The sequence below is a fragment of the Phaseolus vulgaris genome, chromosome 7 (assembly GCF_000499845.2).
Source record: "Phaseolus vulgaris cultivar G19833 chromosome 7, P. vulgaris v2.0, whole genome shotgun sequence".
NCBI classification, from domain to species: Eukaryota; Viridiplantae; Streptophyta; class Magnoliopsida; order Fabales; family Fabaceae; genus Phaseolus; species Phaseolus vulgaris.
This window is the reverse complement of record NC_023753.2, coordinates 27,211,496-27,231,376: the sequence shown is the minus strand read 5'-3', so window position 1 is coordinate 27,231,376 and position 19,881 is coordinate 27,211,496. Positions and strand designations below refer to the sequence as shown.

At 40.5% G+C, this 19,881-nt stretch overlaps 2 protein-coding genes across 2 annotated transcripts; one reads left to right on the top strand and one right to left on the bottom strand.

Annotated features, from left to right (window-relative positions):
* Positions 1-9,451: 9,451 nt before the first annotated feature.
* On the bottom strand, positions 9,452-9,892 carry LOC137829339 (uncharacterized). The gene has a single exon (XM_068636148.1). It carries the CDS (start codon positions 9,890-9,892, stop codon positions 9,452-9,454), a length of 441 nt encoding a protein of 146 aa, XP_068492249.1.
* On the top strand, positions 9,865-18,632 carry LOC137829542 (disease resistance protein RPV1-like). Its single transcript, XM_068636364.1, has 5 exons — positions 9,865-10,006; positions 11,021-11,567; positions 12,013-13,090; positions 13,202-13,486; positions 16,411-18,632. Exons 2-5 carry the CDS (start codon positions 11,023-11,025, stop codon positions 18,535-18,537), a joined length of 4,035 nt encoding a protein of 1,344 aa, XP_068492465.1. The 5' UTR covers positions 9,865-10,006; positions 11,021-11,022; the 3' UTR covers positions 18,538-18,632.
* Positions 18,633-19,881: the final 1,249 nt, after the last annotated feature.

The window sequence follows — 19,881 nt, the reverse complement described above, 5'->3', positions numbered from 1 at the left end:
GTAATAAAGAGGAGAGAAAGGTGGCTTCAAGGCCATAGTAACAACACCAGTATAGGGCAGCCTGACTCGTGAAGTACCCTGCCGCCCCAAAGACACCCTTGGGACAGATACGACCCAAGAGGAAGGTCACGCCCAGGGTAGACGGGTGCAGGGTACGAGAGGAGGGCAGATACGCTCTCAAAGTAAGTGACTAGATGATTGGGGGCGTGAGTTGGCACCCAAAAAGTCACCCCTAGCGCAGTAGCACTCCCAAGCAGGAGGACTCACCCGTAGAAACGTCCCCAGATGGGCAGAAACGCTCCCAGATGGGGTCACGGCGTCGTGAGGCCCTCCACATGTACAACAGCCATGTCAGAATAGAAACACCCTTAAGTCAGGTGCCAGGTAATTAAACTCATTCAATACAGTTTCCGTTTCGAGCGTTCAGGTACTATAATGGCTCCCAAGCGTTTCAACGTCTTAAATGCGCTACGTTTTCTAATTAGATGCGTTGATTGAGTGCGTGACATTTGTAATTAAAGGCGCTTTAAGGCGCTTTAAATGCTTGGGTAGTTTAAATAGCGTTGGGAATGTTGGAAAGGGGGTTCGAACTTTTGGAAAATTTACCAGAACTCTCTAGTTGCTTGCTCGTGCTTTGAGACTACGGACAAGGGACTGGGGAAAGATCTTTGCCTGAGGAAGAAAACACACACATATACACAGTTCTTTTTACCACCTTCAGAGTGCCATACGCGGTACTCAGAGACGGAGGTGCACAGTTTTGGTGTTTCTTGCTGGCTGACTTGAGCGTCGGAGTGCAAACGGCCGCTAGGGCGCCTCTTTGTCCTCTCTTTTGCAGGAATCCACAGGTAACCAGTGGGAAGGAGTCCCTAGCTGAAGGTTGAGGTCGCGCACGAAGACATCCCGGTCAACCGGACAGAACAGAAACTAGTATATATTAAGCGACAAAGTTTATACAAGTTCAAGTACAACAAATTATGCAGAAGTGTAAAATTACAAAAAAAAAACAAAAAAGAGAAAGAGCTCAAGGAGGAGGGATGAGTTTTCCATCTACCACTTCGTGATAAATGCTGAACTGGGAGTGGTCCAGATCCGGGAGAATGCATTTGATCTGCTCGAGTGCCAGCTCGAACCCATCAGCAAGGGCTTCAGCGCCCACGCCCATAAGGTCAGCATTCTCCACTTCGAGCTTTTGCTTGGAGGCCTCCGCAACATTCTTCTCGGTGGTAAGGGAAGCAATGGAAGAAGCAGCTTCTTCCAATTGGCCCTTTGCCTCAGACAGCTTGCTCACCGCCTCCTCAAGCTTCTTCTCCCCAGTAGTGGTCGTTTCTCTGGCAGACTCGAGATCCCCCGCCAGTTGTGAGTTCAGTTGGCGTAGGGAGGAAGTCTCGGCCTCCAGGTGGGTCACCTTGCCCCGCAACTCCACCACCTCGCAGTCCAAGACATTGATGGCTTGTCCCATCAAGATCTCAGTCTTGATGGTCTCTTGGACCTGCGCCAGGTACTCACCCCTGGATTTTTCCACCATACCCCTCAGGAGGGCTACGGACTCTTGGGCAGCTTCGAAGTCACTCTGCAGCCCTCTTCTCCAGGGCTATTTGCTTGCGGTGCTGGGTGGAAAACTCCAGGGAAAGCACTATCTGCTTCGCCAGGTGCATGTCCACCTCCTCCCCGTTCCACTCGACAAGTTGCCGGCTGCGAATGAGCTGTCGGACCAAGGCAATGACTCGGCTGAAGTTCTCATTGCTTGCTCCAGAGCCGCTTGGTCGAGAGTTGGCCCCGCCGCCTTCAGCGGTAGCGGCGGAGGTTGGCGGTGGTGGTGGCATCACGAGAGGTCCCGAGAGATCCCCCGAGCGAGCAGAATCGCCCCCAGCAGGTGGAGTGGATTGACCAAGTGGTTAGCCTGCTGGGGAAGGAGATGGTGATCGAGGAGCTGGGGATGGCAGTTGTTGAGGAGAGGGAAAGCATGTTGGCACTGGGGCAGGTTGAATAGAAGGAGGCGAGGGCGAACCTTCCTCTATCTCCACTACCTCAATCTCCCCAGGCTGAAGAGATGAAGCCCCCCCAACCGCTGGAAGTTTCCTCTTGCAGTGTACGAGAGGAGAGCCAGAGCTCTCCTCTTCGGTTGAGGGAGCAGGAGCAGCAGCAGCAGATGAAGGAAAGGCCTTCGCCAGCTTTCTTCTCTTCCTTCCTGGCTCGGGGCCTTCAGCTGGCGCGACCGAGAGAGGAGGAGCGGCGATAGGATCGGTGGTGGAAGAAGAGGAGCCAGTCCCTTTGGCCCCTTTGAGTCTGGCAAGCTCCAGCAAAGCTTTCCTCCTTTCCTTCCCTGACATCGTATCTACATCGAAGGGAAAAAGAAGAGTTAGATGGCATAGTTATGCAAGTGAGTCAAAATGTATGCAAGCATGCATGAGAATGTACAAGTATCCTAAGAGGTGAAAGAAGAAGAGCCTACCTATGTATTTTTTCAAAGCCAACACATCAAACTCATGTTTGATGAGAAGAGCAGAGTTGTACTTGGCCCCCAAGAACAGCCCACATAGCTCGCGCTCGTAGGGGGCCATGGCTTCGAGACCCCGGGGTTTCTTGAACTCAACCCCAGGAACCCAGTAGAGGGGGTACCCCTCGAGCAATGTTGGACTTTGTGGGGTGGCAGATATCATGTAGAACCTGCCTTTCCAATCTTTGAAGGATTGCTGATACAGGCCCAAGAGCACCCGTCCAGCAACCCCATTCAGACTAACCCAGGACCTGTCCCCAGGGTTCTTCGCCTCGAAGAAGTAGAGAAACACATCCACGGAGGCGTTAAGCCCGAAGTAATTGCAGAGAATCTCAAATGCCCGGATGAAAGCCCAGGCATTTGGATGGAGTTGGCAGGGTGCAACGTTCAGCTCCATCATCAGTTCCTTCTCGAAAAAGGTGAAGGGCAGGCACAACTTCAACCTCTTGAAGAAGGCGGAGTAGACGAAGGTGAAGGGCACCCCATTGGTGGCCCTGTCATCCACACAGATGGGCATCCCTCGAGGAGGAATGCGTATACGGATATTAAAATCGTTTTCCCTGTCGACGGCGCAAGAAGGCTCATCTGGGTCGTTGCTCAGAAGGGATTTGAGGTGACCCTGCGGTAGTAGGGTGGAGGTTTCGGCCAGCAACGCCAAGGGAGCCCAGTCGTAGACCCTAGTGTTGTCATGGTAGGAGGTTGCATCGGGTGGTGGCGGCGCTGGTGCACTTGCTGAAGGCTGTGCATCAGAAGACGAAGCAACGATTCAAGCGATTTGTTTTAAGCGAGCCATTGCGAGATAACTGCAATGGAGAAAAATGAAGGGTCAGAGGAATGGAAGAAGAAGAAATGATGAATGGTTCGGTGAAAAACAGAGGAAGGGAAGAAGAAAGAGATGTCCAGGCAAAAAAGAGGAAGAGGGAGAAGCAGAAAGCAGAGTGAGGGGCACGAAAACCCTAGCGCGGGTCGAGAAGAGGAAAAACAGAGAAGATGAATGCATGATAATGAAAGGGACGAATGCAATCGGTGAAAAGAGCCTAAATAGACCAAGGAAGAAGAAAAACCATACCTTTGAGTGATCGCGAAAGGTTGGGAGGTAGAAAGCTTGAAGGGAGATGGGCACGCAGAGAGGGAATTCGAAGTGAGCCTGAGAGTGTTGAAGAAGATGATGAAACAGTGAAAACGCGCGCCTATTTGAATAAGGGAAGCGCTAGCGGCACTCCACGCTGGCCGTTGATGCGACCACGTGTCGCAAGATTAAGAAAGGAAGTTGTAACGTTAAAGGGCAACACGTGAGGTGGCACGTGATGCGGCCCCACTTGCCACGTGGACTGAGAGCGCGATCACTTAGTCTCTTCGCTGAGAACGAGTTCACAGCTCGAGACTAGGGGGCTTGTGATCCGGTCGGTCATCGGTAGTCGATGACGTCAGCAGCAGATAACCACGTGGACCACTCGCACGGTGACACGTGGATCAGGTGGCAGAGAAATCAGGGAAGAGATCACCCGGTATGGTTATCGGTGGTCAGTAACCGAGTGACCACCGACAGATCAGTTCCAAGATAAACGGGTGATACGTGGATCAGGTGGTAGAGTAGTCATGGAGGAGATTCCCCGGTATGGAGATCGGTGGTCAGTAACCGAGTGGCCACCGACAGATCAGTTCCAAGATAAACACCTGGGGGAGAACGCGAGAAGCAATAGAGCACCGATCAGTCATCGGGTGCATGGTCATCGGGGTTTCGTGTTACACGCAGTTAAACTGGGACTGAGATTCCCAGCGAGAGCGTTACGCATGGACCTCGCATGATCATACCTCAGAGAAAGAAGAGCTCCTCGTCGGTATAGTCGTGCACGAGAGTGGCCTGAGGGAGTCAGTAAACCAATCAGTGATTGGTTACTCTCTCAACCCATTACGTGCATGGCATCGTGAAGGGGAAATCGTGTATGCAGAGAGCAATGCTTGGTTAGTGTGCCTAGTCCAGCCACACCTGGCGTTCTCCTGGGAATGTGCGATTTCACCCAGATGGAAGAAACGCGCTAAGTTACTCCGCAAGGGAATAACTTAGGCGCACAAGAGATGCGTTAGAGCCCTTCAGGTGGAGGCACGTGAACAGTTAGATGCGAGTTGCATGCCTCACGTGTCACTGTCTGAGAGGGGCGCGACCCAGATAAAGGTGCACTCCGTGTCGTGAAAGGTACAGACAGAAAACCCAGACACCCACGACCCTGACTGTGGTACGTTTTCGTACAAAAGCATAACAGAATTCTGACACGCGCAGAGGACAGCGTAGCAGAATTCTGTTAGGCACAGACACAGAGGGGGATAAAAAGAGAATCAGAGAGAAATACACGCACACTGTTTTTTACACACATTATTTTCTAGTGATTCTGGGATCTAACTTGAGCGTCGGAGTGCAAACGGCCGCTAGAGGCGCCGTCTGTGTGTTTGCAGGTTGCGTTCGGAGTTCCAAGGAGGAGGTTCTAAAAGTGTTCTTGCAGATAGCACAGTTGCCAGAGGCGGGTCAAGCAAGCGACAAGGCAATTCCTCCACGCTCGAGTTGTCGGCAGGATCATTCATCGAACCATTCGGTCCAAAATTCGTAACGTAATTATTATATTATCAAAACCTTTGGTCAGAAATTAAATAACTTAATTGTCATTCATCGAAACGTGAGGTCAGCAATTTGTAACTTAATCGTTATATTACTAACATTGTTGGTAAGAAATTCAATAACTTAATTGTTATCCACCGAAGCGTTCAGTCAGCAATTCATCACATAATTGTTACATTACCAAAACCTTTGGTCAGAAATTGAATAACTTAAGTGTTATTTATCGAATTCTTTGGTTTGAAATTCATTCGTAGGATAATTCTTATTACCAAAAGCGTTCGGTCAGCGACTTAATAACTTAAGCATTATTCATCACTTATGAAGTAGCTTTGCTTAACAAAAACATATATATAAGATTCCAAACGTACGTGCAATTGTTCAAAGCAATTCAAACTAAAAAGATTAAAGTGCGATAAATTGTTCAAAGCCCACAACCCAGGTCCAGGAAATTCTCATTCAAATAATTTCGATCAACTAGTTTGGTTGAGCGACCTCGATCTGTTGATCTTCCATCACCTGGTCGGCACCTACCCAAGTGGCACTAACTCGCCATTCACCACATCTTTTTCTAAGTTGTACCTCGAGACTTCATACGGTACGCCATGAAAAAAGCCGCCTGCCGAACACCTTGGTAGAAACTTTTTCCTTTAATCTCGTTCGGCCATTACCTTAGCAAGAGTTGCCTTGAGTGCTTCTTGTTCCTCTTTGGCCAGTCGGTCCTTTTTCTGCATTTCCTCCCTGCAAGCCTCCGAAGTCTCTATAACATTCTTTAAAGAGAGGTTCGACTCCTCTAGTTCGGCTTTTAATTTCGATACTTCCACCGATTGGGTCCGGCTTAGCTCATCGTCGATGGCCCTACCCACAACGGTTGCCCGACTTTGCAACTATACCAGTTTTTCTATCAAGTGTTTGGTAGAGATGGCCGCCAGCACACCTTCATCTTCGGGACGAAGCTCGAATTGCATGACAAAGGCCACTCTGATTGACGATGGTCCCACTTCAGCACCCACATGGGTCTTTGGTGGATGCCCTCTTTTCCGGTTGACAGCTGGGGCAGCCACTACCATGGGTGGCACAACTTCTTCCACATTAGCTTTCCCTTTCTCAATCCCGGCGAGGCTGCTGAGCTTTTGCGCAGCCGTTTGACGTTTCAAACTGCTCATGAACTTGCCCAAAGCAAGATCCATCTTGATGACAATATCTGCAAGGTACGAACACAATTAAACCACATTAACATAACGAGTAACACAATTGGATGTAAAAATCCACATACCATTAAAATCCTCCCACTCCTTGGTCGACCCATACAAGGCTATCAGTTCTCAGGTCGGCAACTTATAAGGCAGCTGGTCGATAACGACCAATATTTCTTTCTCAAAAGGTGAAAGAACCGACCACAACCGGTTACCAAGTTGCGTCGGTTTTTCTGTCCAATGAAAGGGAAATTTGGTGGTCCCTTCAATATTATAAAAATAGTCTCCACCATCCGGCTCCACAAAAATTTTAAAGTATCTCTCTTTGAAATTTTTATAGGAAGTTGTAAAAGCAGCAAATTGAATGTTCCCCGATCGGCTAGACAAAGACAACCAACTCACAGGAGTACTTGGACATGTATTGTAATAATATAGAAAGGCTTCGGGTGTAGGCTCTAGTTTAAACAAAAGATACAACATTCGAAACGCCTGAAAGGCTGCCCACAAGTTGGGATGTAGTTGTGTCGGTGCTACATTGAGGGTCCGAAGAACCCCCATGGTAAAATTATCAAAAGGTAGGGTTACGTGTAAGTCAACAAATAGGGTACTATACACAAAGAAAAAGTCGACCTGAGCATTCTCCCGACCATGACATACACGGTCGGTCACACCGCATATATTATGGCTCCGGATGGACATTGGAGAGCTAAAAATGAATTTTCAGGCAACAACGCATCTAACTTATCTGAATCCGTTAACCTAGTGGGAATTTTCAAAACGGTGGGATCGACCCGATCATAACTTGGGGTCGTCCGCAACAGACTCGCACTACCAGATGTGGTGCGAGTCGAGGATGACTCATCATCTACCACATTACCAGAGGAAGCTACAAAAGAAGGCATTACTAACCTCAACCTGACAATTCAAACAATGAACTTGGCACTCGGAGCAGATGGCACAAAACACAAAAGGCAGAGGAGTATGTAAACCTTTGAACCCACCAATGAAGCGTTATTTATAGCCATCATAGTAAGAGAGAGAATTCCCTACCATTCATCCAGCACCGTTGGATCCAATATAATCTAACGGTCAAGCCCACTCAGCATACGAAATGACACGGAATCTCCATTGTTGAAAACATCTGATGAAATAGTGAATTATGAAACGATGGCTTTGCCAAACGTCACATCTCTGTCATGCATTCAATGGTGCCAACTATCACGCACTACCTTGGAATCCCCAGCCATTCTACACGACTCTTCAGGGATGAATCTCTTCGAGCCTGGGGGCAAGTGTACCGGACGACCGAGTCAAGCAACATTTAGAACATAATAAATACATGGCAAGGAAGCAGTTATAACTGAAGTTGAATGAGTCAAAGACACACTCCAAAATACACTTCTGTGATATCAGGAAGCCACTACACACAACCTGAGGACCACTACACACGTCTTGGTGAACTGATTATCTGGCTCACACAAGTGGAGGCCCAAGTCAACCTATAAATAAGACTTCTGAAGGGGAAAAATGTACGTTTTTCATATCCTAATAGAACAGACTAAAACACTAGCACTGACTTGATCATCGGAATGCAATCGTAGGTACCCCCACCGACCGGCGGAGCACACACACAGGAGTGGAAGAGTTTCGAAGGATTTGGAGACAACCAGCACGAAAGCAAATTGTGCCAGGTGGACAAACATTACTTTGGCCCTGACATCTAGGTAAAAAAAATGAATATTTTTATTAATTTATTTAAAAAGACTATTGTTATGGAATAAAAGGAGAAGTACAACAAATGACTAGAAACGTTCATTATTTGTTAGGAAAATGTTTTATTAACTCCCTCTGCACATTACACACTTTTGACGTTGCCCACGTAGACAAACATACAGAACACATGGTACTGCACAAGACAACGACGATTTTTAGTGAAAACCGATGTAAGTGTTAGTTTATGCGAGGGTAGAATGGTGATTTCAGAGTTTTTCTTTGTTGTGAAAGTGGAAGAATTTGGGGCGAAATTCTCCAAAGAATTGCATAATCGTCGATGGTGAAAGAAGGGTACGTCCGTCGGAGCGAGGGAAGAAACCGTAGAAGGTGTTATCCAATCAGATAACAAACATTTGTACCGTCGTCGTCGACATTGCGGAGGGAGGGAGAACGGTAGAACCTCTAATCGAAGGTAAGAGCATACATCTGTTGTCGTATGGCCTTCGACATTGAGGTAAACGAAATCGGAAATCGAACGTTGATGAATTGTTGATCTGTTGTTGTGTGCATTAATGGTTGTTTGTTGGTCCATGGTAGGATCGTGGGTGGGAGTGAGTTTGGGTTTGTGACACATGTTCATGTTGTGAATAGGTAACCAGTTTTTTGAACCTGGGTAACCACTTTTCCCGTTCAGCGACCTCCAAAAAGAGACAAGGCAACGACAATTAATTTCACCTACATTTGAAATATTACAGCGGTTATCACTACCAACCGCTATAAAGCACTAGTGGAATTGGGTTTGGTTTTGTGACACATGTTCATTCTATGTATATATAGGTAACCAGTTTTTTGAACCTGGGTAACCACTTTTCCCGTTCAGCGAACTCCAAAAAGAGACAAGGCAGCGACAATTAATTTCACCTACATTTGAAATATTACAACGGTTATCACTACCAACCGCTATAAAGCACAAGTGGGATTGGGTTTGGTTTTGTGGCACATGTTCATCCTGTGTATAGGTAACCAGTTTTTTGAACCTGGGTAACCACTTTTCCCATTCAGCGAACTCCAAAAAGAGACAAGGCAGTGACAATTAATTTCACCTACATTTGAAATGTTATAGCGGTTATCATTACCAACCGCTATAAAGCACCATTGTGGGTGGGATTGGGTTTGGTTTTGTGACACATGTTCATCCTAGGTAACCAGTTTTTTGAACCTGGACACTTTTTTGAACCTGCGTAACCACTTTTCCCGTTTAGCGAACTCCAAAAAGAGACAAGACAACGACAATTAATTTCACCTACATCTGAAATTTTTCCACCGAAAATTTTTGTCATGTCGACACTGAAATTATTTGTCATGTCACCACCATGACGCCACACCTATGCCACTTATACAGCGTCAAAAGTGTGTAAGATGCAGAGGGTGTTAATATATCTGAGACCTATTTGTTATGGTGGAGTAATTAGGGTTCGCAATGAGAGCCCCTTTTCCTGTTCCGGCTTTGATGTGTTGCATCGCTTCGGGGTTCACTTCGGGAATAACCAGCGCCAGATTCTCGTCCATCCCAAATACGGAGCTATTGTCTACCACCACCGTACCCCGATCCACCGCAGCGGGGCCGAACTTCTTGCTGATGGAGCCGCCGGCGCTGAAGAGCGCGATGTCGACGCCGTCCAAGCTATCCGCGGTGAGCTCCTCCAGGACGTAGTCCCTGTCCTCGAAGACGATGCGGCCGCCGGCGGAGCACTGCAAGGCCAGCATTTTGATGGATCGGTAGGGGAAGTCGTGGTCGGAGAGGAACTCCTGGCCAACGGCGCCGGTGACGCCGACGACGGCGATGGCGGGGCCGTCATCGCGGAGGGGCATTCGGACCCTGGTGGGCCCCGAGGTGGGCTTTGGCCTTGCCGGAAGGAGGCCCGATAAGAGGTGGTTGTGGCGCGAAACGGACGTTGAAGCCATCACGCTTTTGGCGTTGGTAGGGTAAGAAGATGCATGTTGTTATTTGGCGGCTGGTAATGAATAGTAACAATACACTCTCAACTTAAGTGCCGTGTTTTAAATATGAGAATAAAAAATATTTTATAAATATTAAAATCAAAATGTAGTATTTTGTAAAATCTAAAAAATTAATTTTAAATGTTGGAGAAATAACCTACCTCGTCGAACACCATTAGATATTTATAATATATTAGTTTATAAATAGACACTGGGTATCAAATTTGTTAAGAAACATATTAATATTAATATATTGTTATTAGTAGTAATGTTTTTCCTGTTATTCTTACACGTCTTTGTTAGAGACACAATATTTATTCATTTAGTCATATTAACCTAGTTTTATGTTTACTGGTTATTTTCTCAAATATATTAAAGAAATAAATAAATACGATTCTGTATATGTAAAAGGTGTGAAAAAAATTAAAAAATAAATAAAATTAGTAAAGATATCGAAGAAACTAGACGCGTTAATGCTTAAGGATGGTATAAAGCTAGACACCACAATATTCTGCGGATTGTTCACTCTTCCATTGACTCAATAATTTAATTTAATAAATGGCGCAAGAACCAAGAAGTTTCTTTGAGATTTCAAATCAATTTCAGATTTTTGACCTTTTCATAATATATATTCATATAAATCTATAAATTTTATTTTATAAATCATTTTTATAAAATTAAGTTAGATTAAAGTTATTTTTTATGATAATTATTTGAAGTTGAAGTTTAATTTATTGAAAGTTTGTTGAGTATAATGTGTTATTGGCTATCATACTATTATTAGATCATCCATGACATGAGGATAGTGTTTTATAAAATTGAATTGGATTTAAAGTTTATTTATTAAAACTTAAATACGCGTAATAATGATATAAACCTAGATTCCATAATTATTTTGCAAATTGTTGACTACGTCTCTGACCAGAACATAGCTGTAAAAGATATTTTGAGAAAATTGAAAGACTTTTCCAAAAGTTGATTATGTTTATATTGTGGTAGAAATGGTACAAACAAAGGCACTGAGAGTTGCAGAGAAAGGGAGAAAATTGATTCCAATGTCAGGAAGTCCTTCATCATTGGTCGTGTCTACTTCTCTAACAAAGTATGATGTGTTTCTCAGCTTCAGAGGGAAAGACACACGTGACAACTTCATTAGCCACCTTTATGCAGCACTGCAAAGGAAGAACATAGAAGCATATATTGATTACAGACTACGCCGGGGCGAAGAAATTTCACCTGCACTGCTCTCTGCAATAGAAGAATCAAAGATTTATGTCGTCGTTTTCTCAAAAAACTATGCATCTTCCACATGGTGTTTGAATGAACTCACTAAGATACTTGAATGCAAGAAGAGATATGCAAGGGATGTGATACCTATTTTCTACAAGGTGGATCCATCAACTATTAGGAAGCAGGAAGAAAGATACAAAGAAGCATTCGATGACCATGAGCAGCACTTTAAGCACGACATGGACAAAGTGCAAGGATGGAAGGATGCTCTCACCGAAGCTGCTGGACTTTCAGGCTGTGATTCAAAAGTCACCAGGTCATTATATTTTTTACACGCGCTTTCGAGATAATCAGGATCTCTTTTCATTTACTAAAATTGTGTTCATCTCACCATAAATCAAGTGTTTCTTTTTTTTTTTCATTTCTCTTAGTTGGTCATGGATCTGAACCATATCACATGTTATAGCTTAACTTTGTACCTACAAGTCTGCTCCCTAGTATCAGAAGTCAGTAACGGTTACTGTAGAATTTCTGCGATCATGATTTGCAATTACTAAACCAGCCAAACTAATATAGGAAGATAACGTCCAAAACTTACCTTCAACTTTTTAATTTATTTATTTTATCCAGAACTCGAAACTAGAATCGATATTTGAATCTATTCAATGATTTTCACTCTTCTTGACTTTGAAATTTTTCTTTAGTTTAGTTTAGCTTTTGTGCTTGAATTCTTATACTTTATTTTCTAAATCATCTGCCAGGACAGAACACATACTTGTTGAAAAAATTGTGGAAGATATTTTGAGAAAATTGAATCTTTATTCCACCAGTTATGATCAAGGAATCATCGGCATTGAAAAACATATTGAAGGAATTCAGTCCTTGTTGCATCCTGAGTCACCGGATGTTCGGATCATAGGAATTTGGGGCATGGGAGGAATAGGAAAAAGTACAATTTGTGATCAAATATATCACAAATTGGCATTGCAGTTTGATTCCAGCAGCCTTGTTTTAGACGTTCAAGAAAAAATACAAAGAGATGGAGTAGACCGTATCAAAACAAAATATGAGTCTGAGCTTCTAAAGGAAGAGAAATCCCCTTATCTATCATATTACAATGAAAGGCTCAAACGGAAAAAGGTTCTCCTCATTCTTGATGACGTTACCGATTCAGCTCAACTTCAAAAATTAATAGGAGGGAGTGATAGCTTTGGGCAGGGCAGTAGAATCATTATGACCAGTAGAGACAGACAAGTGCTTAAGAATGCTGGAGCTGATGATATCTACGAAGTTAAGGAGTTGAATTTTTATGATTCTATGAGACTTTTTAGTTTACATGCTTTTAAACAAAAATCTTCAGAAGAAATTGCTTACAGGGAACTGTCAGAAAAGGTGTTGAGATATGCAAAAGGGATTCCGTTAGCTCTCCAGATTTTGGGCTCATTGCTTTATGGCAGAACAAGAGAAGCATGGGAGAGTCAGTTGCAAAAGTTGAAAAAGGGCCAACATCTTGGTATTTTCAATGTATTAAAATTAAGTTATGATGGGCTCGAGGAGGAGGAGAAGAATATATTTCTTGACATAGCTTGCTTTTATAGAGGACGCGTGGAGATTGTGGTAGCAGAAACACTTGGTGACTGTGGTTTCTCTTCTAAGATTGGAATGGATATTCTCAAAGATAGGGGCCTAATATCTGTCTTTAATGATAGAATTGTGATGCACGATCTAATACAAGAAATGGGTCAAGAAATTGTTCGTAAAGAGTGTCCTGAGCATCCTGGAAAACGCAGCCGATTGTTGAATGCTGAGGAAATTTGTGAGGTTTTAAGAAAGAACAAGGTATATTCTGTTGTTACTTTGTGAAAAATTGCAAACTACTGTGTTGTCATTAAACATCCTGAAATACAACATTTCATGCTTTTTTTTCTAATTACATTGATTTACTTTCAGGGGTCAGATGCAATACAGTGTATATTACTAAAAATGAACAAAGTAAAAGAAGCTGTAGTACATGCACAAAGTTTCGAAAAGATGGACAATCTTAGGATGCTCTACACTGATTACGATCCAAATGTGTCTCTTGAATCATCTCTTGTAAGTCTGCCAGACACTCTAAAGATTCTTTATTGGAAAGATTTCCCTCAAAGATCTTGGCCTCCAAACTTTTGCCCACAAAATCTAGTGACCCTCGAAATGCCAAGCTGCCATCTTGAACAACTCTGGGAAGGAGATCAGGTTTTTCAAGTTATCTATGTTCCTTTGTGTTCTAAACTTTCAAAGATAAAAATAAATTATACAAGCAAGTTTTCTGTATTATACATCTACAGTTTTTCATTTGCAATTCCTTTGTGTCTTCTCCACATCATTCGATTTGAAATTTCTTTTATATGAACCACACAGTTATACATATATCATAAGAATCATACTCAGCATGTTTCTAATTAAAGATAATTATAAATTTAATAGTATGTAGAAGAGTTTGCATCTTTTTTTTAGGCATATCGTCTAATGGCCCATGAATGTATTGTGTACTCATATTCTTGATGATAGATATCTCCTCATATTGTTTGTTGATGATAGATATTTGTGTGTGTGTAGTCTCCTCTATTGTGTGAAAGATTTACTTTTTTTATATTGTTTGAAACGGCCCCACTTAATATAATCATACTTGCTTACAACTCCAGGATACATTACATAAGATATTGTAAGTCTAAATTCTCAAAATTATTTATATATTAATATACATCACAAAAATACTAATATTTGATTTAATTTTTTTTTAGTCCATATATTAATGGACAAAAATTAATTTCATTATCCAGATTTTCAAAAGTTCAACTTAGTCTCAACTTTTTAAAACAATTTAATGTGGTGATTCCAACTTTTTTTTAAATAATTCAATGTGATAACAACACATAACTTAGCAGTGGCAGAATCAGAATCAGTAAGGTAAAAATATTTTAATAAGGACAATATACTAGAAGGAATCACATTGAATTGTTTTTAAAAAAATTAGATCATATTGAAATTTTTAAAAATATGAGTTGACTTTTGTCATTAATATAAAGACTAAAAAGATAATTAAACTTAAATAAAATATAATTTTCTAAACCTATTGCCATCTTATCATCGTCATCATCATCATTAGCCTCATAGATACAAACACTTGGCTAAATCATCACAACAACATTTCACTACTAGAGTTAAATTCTTTGGACGAGTTTATCTCGCTTGAACAACCTTATTTCCTAACCCAAAAGAAGACTTCTTTGCTTGAATGATTCCACATTGTTTGAGCGACAACAATTGCACATAAGAGAGAATTAATATGATCTCTCTCTTGCTCAATCAACCTCTTGTCGCTTGAACGAATGTCTCTAAAGAGAGAGACTTCAACTTCTTCCTCACTCAAACATTTTACATGTTGTAATATCCAACAAGACCTAGAAGCATAAAGTACACCACTTCATATGTTAGAGTTGAAAGTTTCGCATTAGGTAGAAATTGGTAAGATGAACAACATATAAAAATAATCCATAAACCTATTAATTTAATATTTTGGATTGAAAGTGATGTTTTGATATTTTATATGAATTTGTTTAGAGTTCATTAATGCCAAATATTTCTTAAGTTTAAGTGATATTATCCAAAAATCATGATTTCACCAACAAAAACTAAGGATGAGTAGAAATAATTATTATTATTTAAAATTTTAAGATATTAATTATAGTTTCAAGATCTTATATAGTTTTTTAATATGAAAAGTAGTTATGTAAATAAAATGGAATTTTATATTTAATTATAATTTTCATCATTTCTGAAAATAAAAATTATATTTAATTTAATTACCCTATCTTCTTATTTTATCTTTAATAATACTTTAAAACCAAAAAAAAATATCGCATTGATAGAAGCCATGTAAAAAATATTAAAGAAACAAAGAAAACTTATAAGATAGAGGTAAGAAACTCCCAACGTGAAGAAATTTATGTTTAAACATTCTACTTATGAAACTTATGTGGTAAATCTTTATAATATTTAATTCCTATAATGAAAATTTGTAGGTTTAATTAAATTTTAAGTATCTTATAAATTTAGTTATTTTCAAATTGACTTTTTATTAATTTTCTTATTCTATCGAGTACTCAAAAAATTTATATTATTTAATTAAGTTCATGTTATTTAATTTTTTTTTATTAGTTAAGTGACTTGATTATTATATTGTCCTACGTGTTAAGTGAAGAAATGTAATGTTTTATGGTTAATATACTTATATTGTTGTTATTGTATAACTACAAGTGAATTTGAGAGGAATTATTGATAATAACAACTATCCTTTGTTATTTGTTACCAACATGAAAGTAACAAAAATTATCTACCAACTTATGTTATTAACGTAATATCGTTTTATATTAATTATAAATTTATATTTCTTAATACATAAAGACAGTAAGATCATATGACAAGATAATTTCGGTATCAACCAATTAACTCAAAAATTAAAAATGACATTTATTCTACTGGAAATATAAAAAATTTCAGTACTTAAATAATTAAAAAAATTAATAAAAAATTAAATAAAAATGTCTTATTAGATACTTAAAACCTAATTAAGTATTTTTTATTTATTATAACATAAACTTCAATATAATATGCAACAAAGTACAATTTATGTATTTAAGAAAATAAATTATGGAAAGATGGACTTATTTTAACTAAGGTTTAATTTTAACTCTCAGCCATTTTATTTTGTCAGTTGATACATGCATAATATAAAGTATTTCCACATTGTGATGGATTATAAATTACTATCATAAGTTTTTCAATACATTAGAAGTTTAGGTTAGAATTATTAGGTGATTTTTGTGATTTTGTGATTTAGCTAAAGCTTTGTGATTTTTATAAGTTTTTCAATACATTATAAAGTTTTGTGATTTTTGTTATTAGGGAACAAAAACACGTTAAGTTTTGTGATTTTTTTATAATAACTATAAAATTTATAGCCACAGTTTTATTAGTTCACAATGTGATTTTTTGAACAGTGGCTTTTAAGTAATGTAAAATATAAAGTCAATAGATGATGTAGCTAATAGTTTACCGAAGAAAAATAGATAAAGTAGTTTTTATTTGTTACCTAATTGGTTTACTATTTGTGGCAGAATTTACCAAAGTTGAAAAGGCTGGACCTGAGTGGTTCTCTGAAACTTACTAGAATACCAGACCTTTCTCTGTCACCAAATATTGAAGAAATAATTCTGACTTATTGTGAAAAGTTGATTCAAGTTCAGTCTTCCATATTCCTGAGCAAGCTCAGTTATTTATGTTTAGATTATTGTTATGATCTGAATAGTGTAAATATTCCCAGCAGCATTTTATCCACATCACCAGGATGGATTACTCTTTCCCGTTGTGGGAAGCTTAATATGTTTTCAACCAGTGAAGCCAGATTCCCTCATGTCATACTGGAGCGTCAACGTCATACTTTCTCAAGATTCCCTCGTAAGGAACCGGATATGATGAAAGAGATAAATTTCTCAGGACGGCGTGGTAAACGTCGACACCATGGTCCTTTTTTCCCAACTTGCAGTGAAATTTTCTCAATTACTTTTGACAGATATAATGAAGAAGAAGTGGCTAATAATACTATATGCTTAGAAGTGTTGACAGAAATCCAGGAAGGTGTGCCCTTAAACTTTTGTCTCAAGAAGCTCTGTCACTTAGATCTCTCTCACTGTTCTTCTCTAACAATCATTCCATTTGACCTTTCTGATATGAAATTCCTAAAGCATTTTTCTCTCCGTGGTTGCTCCAAATTGGAAAATTTACCCGAGATTCAGGACACGTTGGAAGATCTAGCGGTGCTCATCTTAGACGACACAGCCATACAGGCACTGCCTTCATCCTTGTGCCGTTTGGAAGGGCTTGAAGAACTGAGTTTGCGCAGTTGCTTGAATCTTGAGATTATTCCATCTTCCATTGGAAGCCTCACCAGACTATGCAAGTTACACCTTACCCACTGTAGTTCACTTCAAACTTTTCCAAGCACCATTTTCAATTTGAAGTTGAGGAAGCTTGATTTGGGTGGTTGCTCAAGGCTCAGGACCTTCCCAGATATCACGGAGCCGGCTCATACTTTTGCTCACATTAACTTAACATCTACGGCTGTTAAAGAACTGCCTTCCTCATTTGGCAATTTCGTTAATCTTCGATCCCTGGAGCTCCACAAATGCACTCATCTCGAGTCACTTCCAAACTCCATTGTTAATCTGAAGCTTCTCTCTAAACTTGATTGTTCGGGATGCCCCAAATTAACAGAAATCCCAAGACACATTGGTCGTTTGACGTCACTAATGGAACTGTCACTGCGTGATAGCGGAATCCTGAACCTTCCTGAGAGCATTGCTCATCTTTCAAGCTTGAAATCGCTTGATTTAAGCGACTGCAGAAAGCTTGAATCCATCCCACAGATTCCACCATTTCTAAAACAACTCGTGGTATTGGATTGCCCATCCATTAGAAGAGTGATGTCAAATTCTCTTGTTCGGAACCTCTCAAATTCCAAAGAGGGTGTATTCAAATTTCATTTCATCAATTCTCTACGACTGGATTCAGGTGCTCGAGCTAACATTGAGGAGGATGCAAGGCTTAGGATGGCCGATGATACATATAGATCTGTGTTCTTCTGTTTTCCAGGGAGTGCAGTTCCTCGTTGGTTCCATTTTCGTGGGAAGGGACATTCAGTGACTATAAATGAAGATTTAAGTTTTTGCACCGATGATAGGCTCACTGGTTTCTCTTTGTGCGTGGTTTTTGGAGTGTTAGATACGAATGATATTAAAGGTAGATATAGTTCTTTTCGTTACAGCCTAAAATTTGAATCTGATGATGATGGCACACAGATCATTCCAAATAATGATGTGTTAAACAGCTATTTCAAATGGGATGATGAAGACAGAGGTGTTGATCAAGATCACACATTCGTGTGGAAATTTAACTTGGAGTCCCTAAGGGCGAGCGGCATGAGCCTTAGGCTCTGTGATGCTCGCAGCTTCACTTTTGAGATCACTCCGTATGATTATAGCTTTGGGTGGCCAGATTACGAATCAGTGGTGAGAGAGTTGAAATCAGCTATCACAATAAAAGAATGCGGCATATGCCCTCTTTATACCAAAAAGAAAGATGATAAATATGGTGGTGTTGTTGAACATGAAGAATCAAGTGGAAGCAATGTTGCACGGTTTTCAAAAGAAACAAGGGAAGATAGGAAGAGGAAGGCCGAAAGCTAACCTGTAAAATACTCTTTCATTGGTGAGGATCTAAACTGGCTTATCGTTAATACTTCTAAATTAAAAGGTTCAACACGTTGAATTTTTATTATGAATTTCTCGTTTTTTAATTTGTTTTGTTTTATTTACATTTTCATTGGCATTTTAGGAGTGGATTCGTTCAATTGTTGACAAAGATTTCTATGTTATTGTTAGATATAGTTTGATGTTTCTCTTCAGCATGAGTTGGGTTGCTCTCTTGGGAAAACGGGTAATTTTCCACTAAAACAGAACCTAACAGAGCTAGGCCAGTTTAGCCTAATCTCCGAGCACAGCAAAAACAACTCACTTTTTTATTATTATGGGAGAAGATATTACAAATTGGGATATATAACAGTGAAGAAGGAGCGTTTAATTTATAACCCTCAAATCTTCTTCCCAAACAATGAACCCACCGATGTGGGACTTGGGATTAAGCCAAAATCAACAAATCTCCACCTTGACTTAATTTCAAGTCCCACCTAATACAAATCTTCTCAAAACATAACAAAAACAAACTTTGCAGTGCTTCAAATTTGCGCCTCCGGGCACCAACTTCAAATGTGCAAGATATTAACCAAGTCTAAACAATGTTCAAACTTGGCCCTTGTAACCACCTTGGTGAGCATATCTGCAGGATTCTCCATAGTGTGAATCTTTTGGAGAACAATCTCCTCTTCTTCGAGAATCTCACGCACAAAGTGATAGCGAACATCAATGTGCTTCGTCTGTGCATGAAAGACTTGATTCTTTGCTAAATGAATAGCACTCTGACTGTTAGAATATAACTCAAGTTGTTTCTGACCAACTCCCAAGTCTTTAAGCAACCCATGAAGCCAAATTGCTTCCTTCACAGCCTCTGTAATTGCCATATACTCTGCCTCTGTCGTAGACAAAGCCACCGTAGACTGCAAGGTAGACTTCCAACTAACTGGCGCTTGTGCTAAAGTGAACAAATAGCCAGTTGTAGATCGTCGCTTATCCAAATCACCTGCATAATCAGATTCACAATATCCAACTATGCATTGACCAAGTGATTCATCTTGCTCAAATGCCAATCCAACATCTAAGGTATTTTGGAGGTACTGTAGAATCCATCTCACAGCTTGCCAATGTCCCTTGCCCGGATTATGCATGTACCTGCTAACAACACTCACAGCCTGTGAAATATCTGGTCTTGTACACACCATTGCATACATCAAGCTTCCAACTGCATTTGCATATGGGACTTTCGCCATGTATTCTCGTTCTTCATCAGTCGTCGGAGATAAACGGCTACTCAATTTCAAATGAGGAGCAAATGGGGTACTTACAGGTTTTGTATCT

What these genes read in the sequence shown, in the direction of transcription:
- LOC137829542 (XM_068636364.1), top strand. Translation starts at nt 11,023, where the DNA reads ATGGTACAAACAAAGGCACTGAGAGTTGCAGAGAAAGGGAGAAAATTG. An exon ending in TGTGATTCAAAAGTCACCAG is followed by an intron (nt 11,568 to 12,012) that starts GTCATTATATTT and finishes ATCATCTGCCAG; the next exon opens with GACAGAACACATACTTGTTG. An exon ending in AACTCTGGGAAGGAGATCAG is followed by an intron (nt 13,487 to 16,410) that starts GTTTTTCAAGTT and finishes TATTTGTGGCAG; the next exon opens with AATTTACCAAAGTTGAAAAG.
- LOC137829339 (XM_068636148.1), bottom strand. Translation starts at nt 9,892, where the DNA reads ATGCCCCTCCGCGATGACGGCCCCGCCATCGCCGTCGTCGGCGTCACC.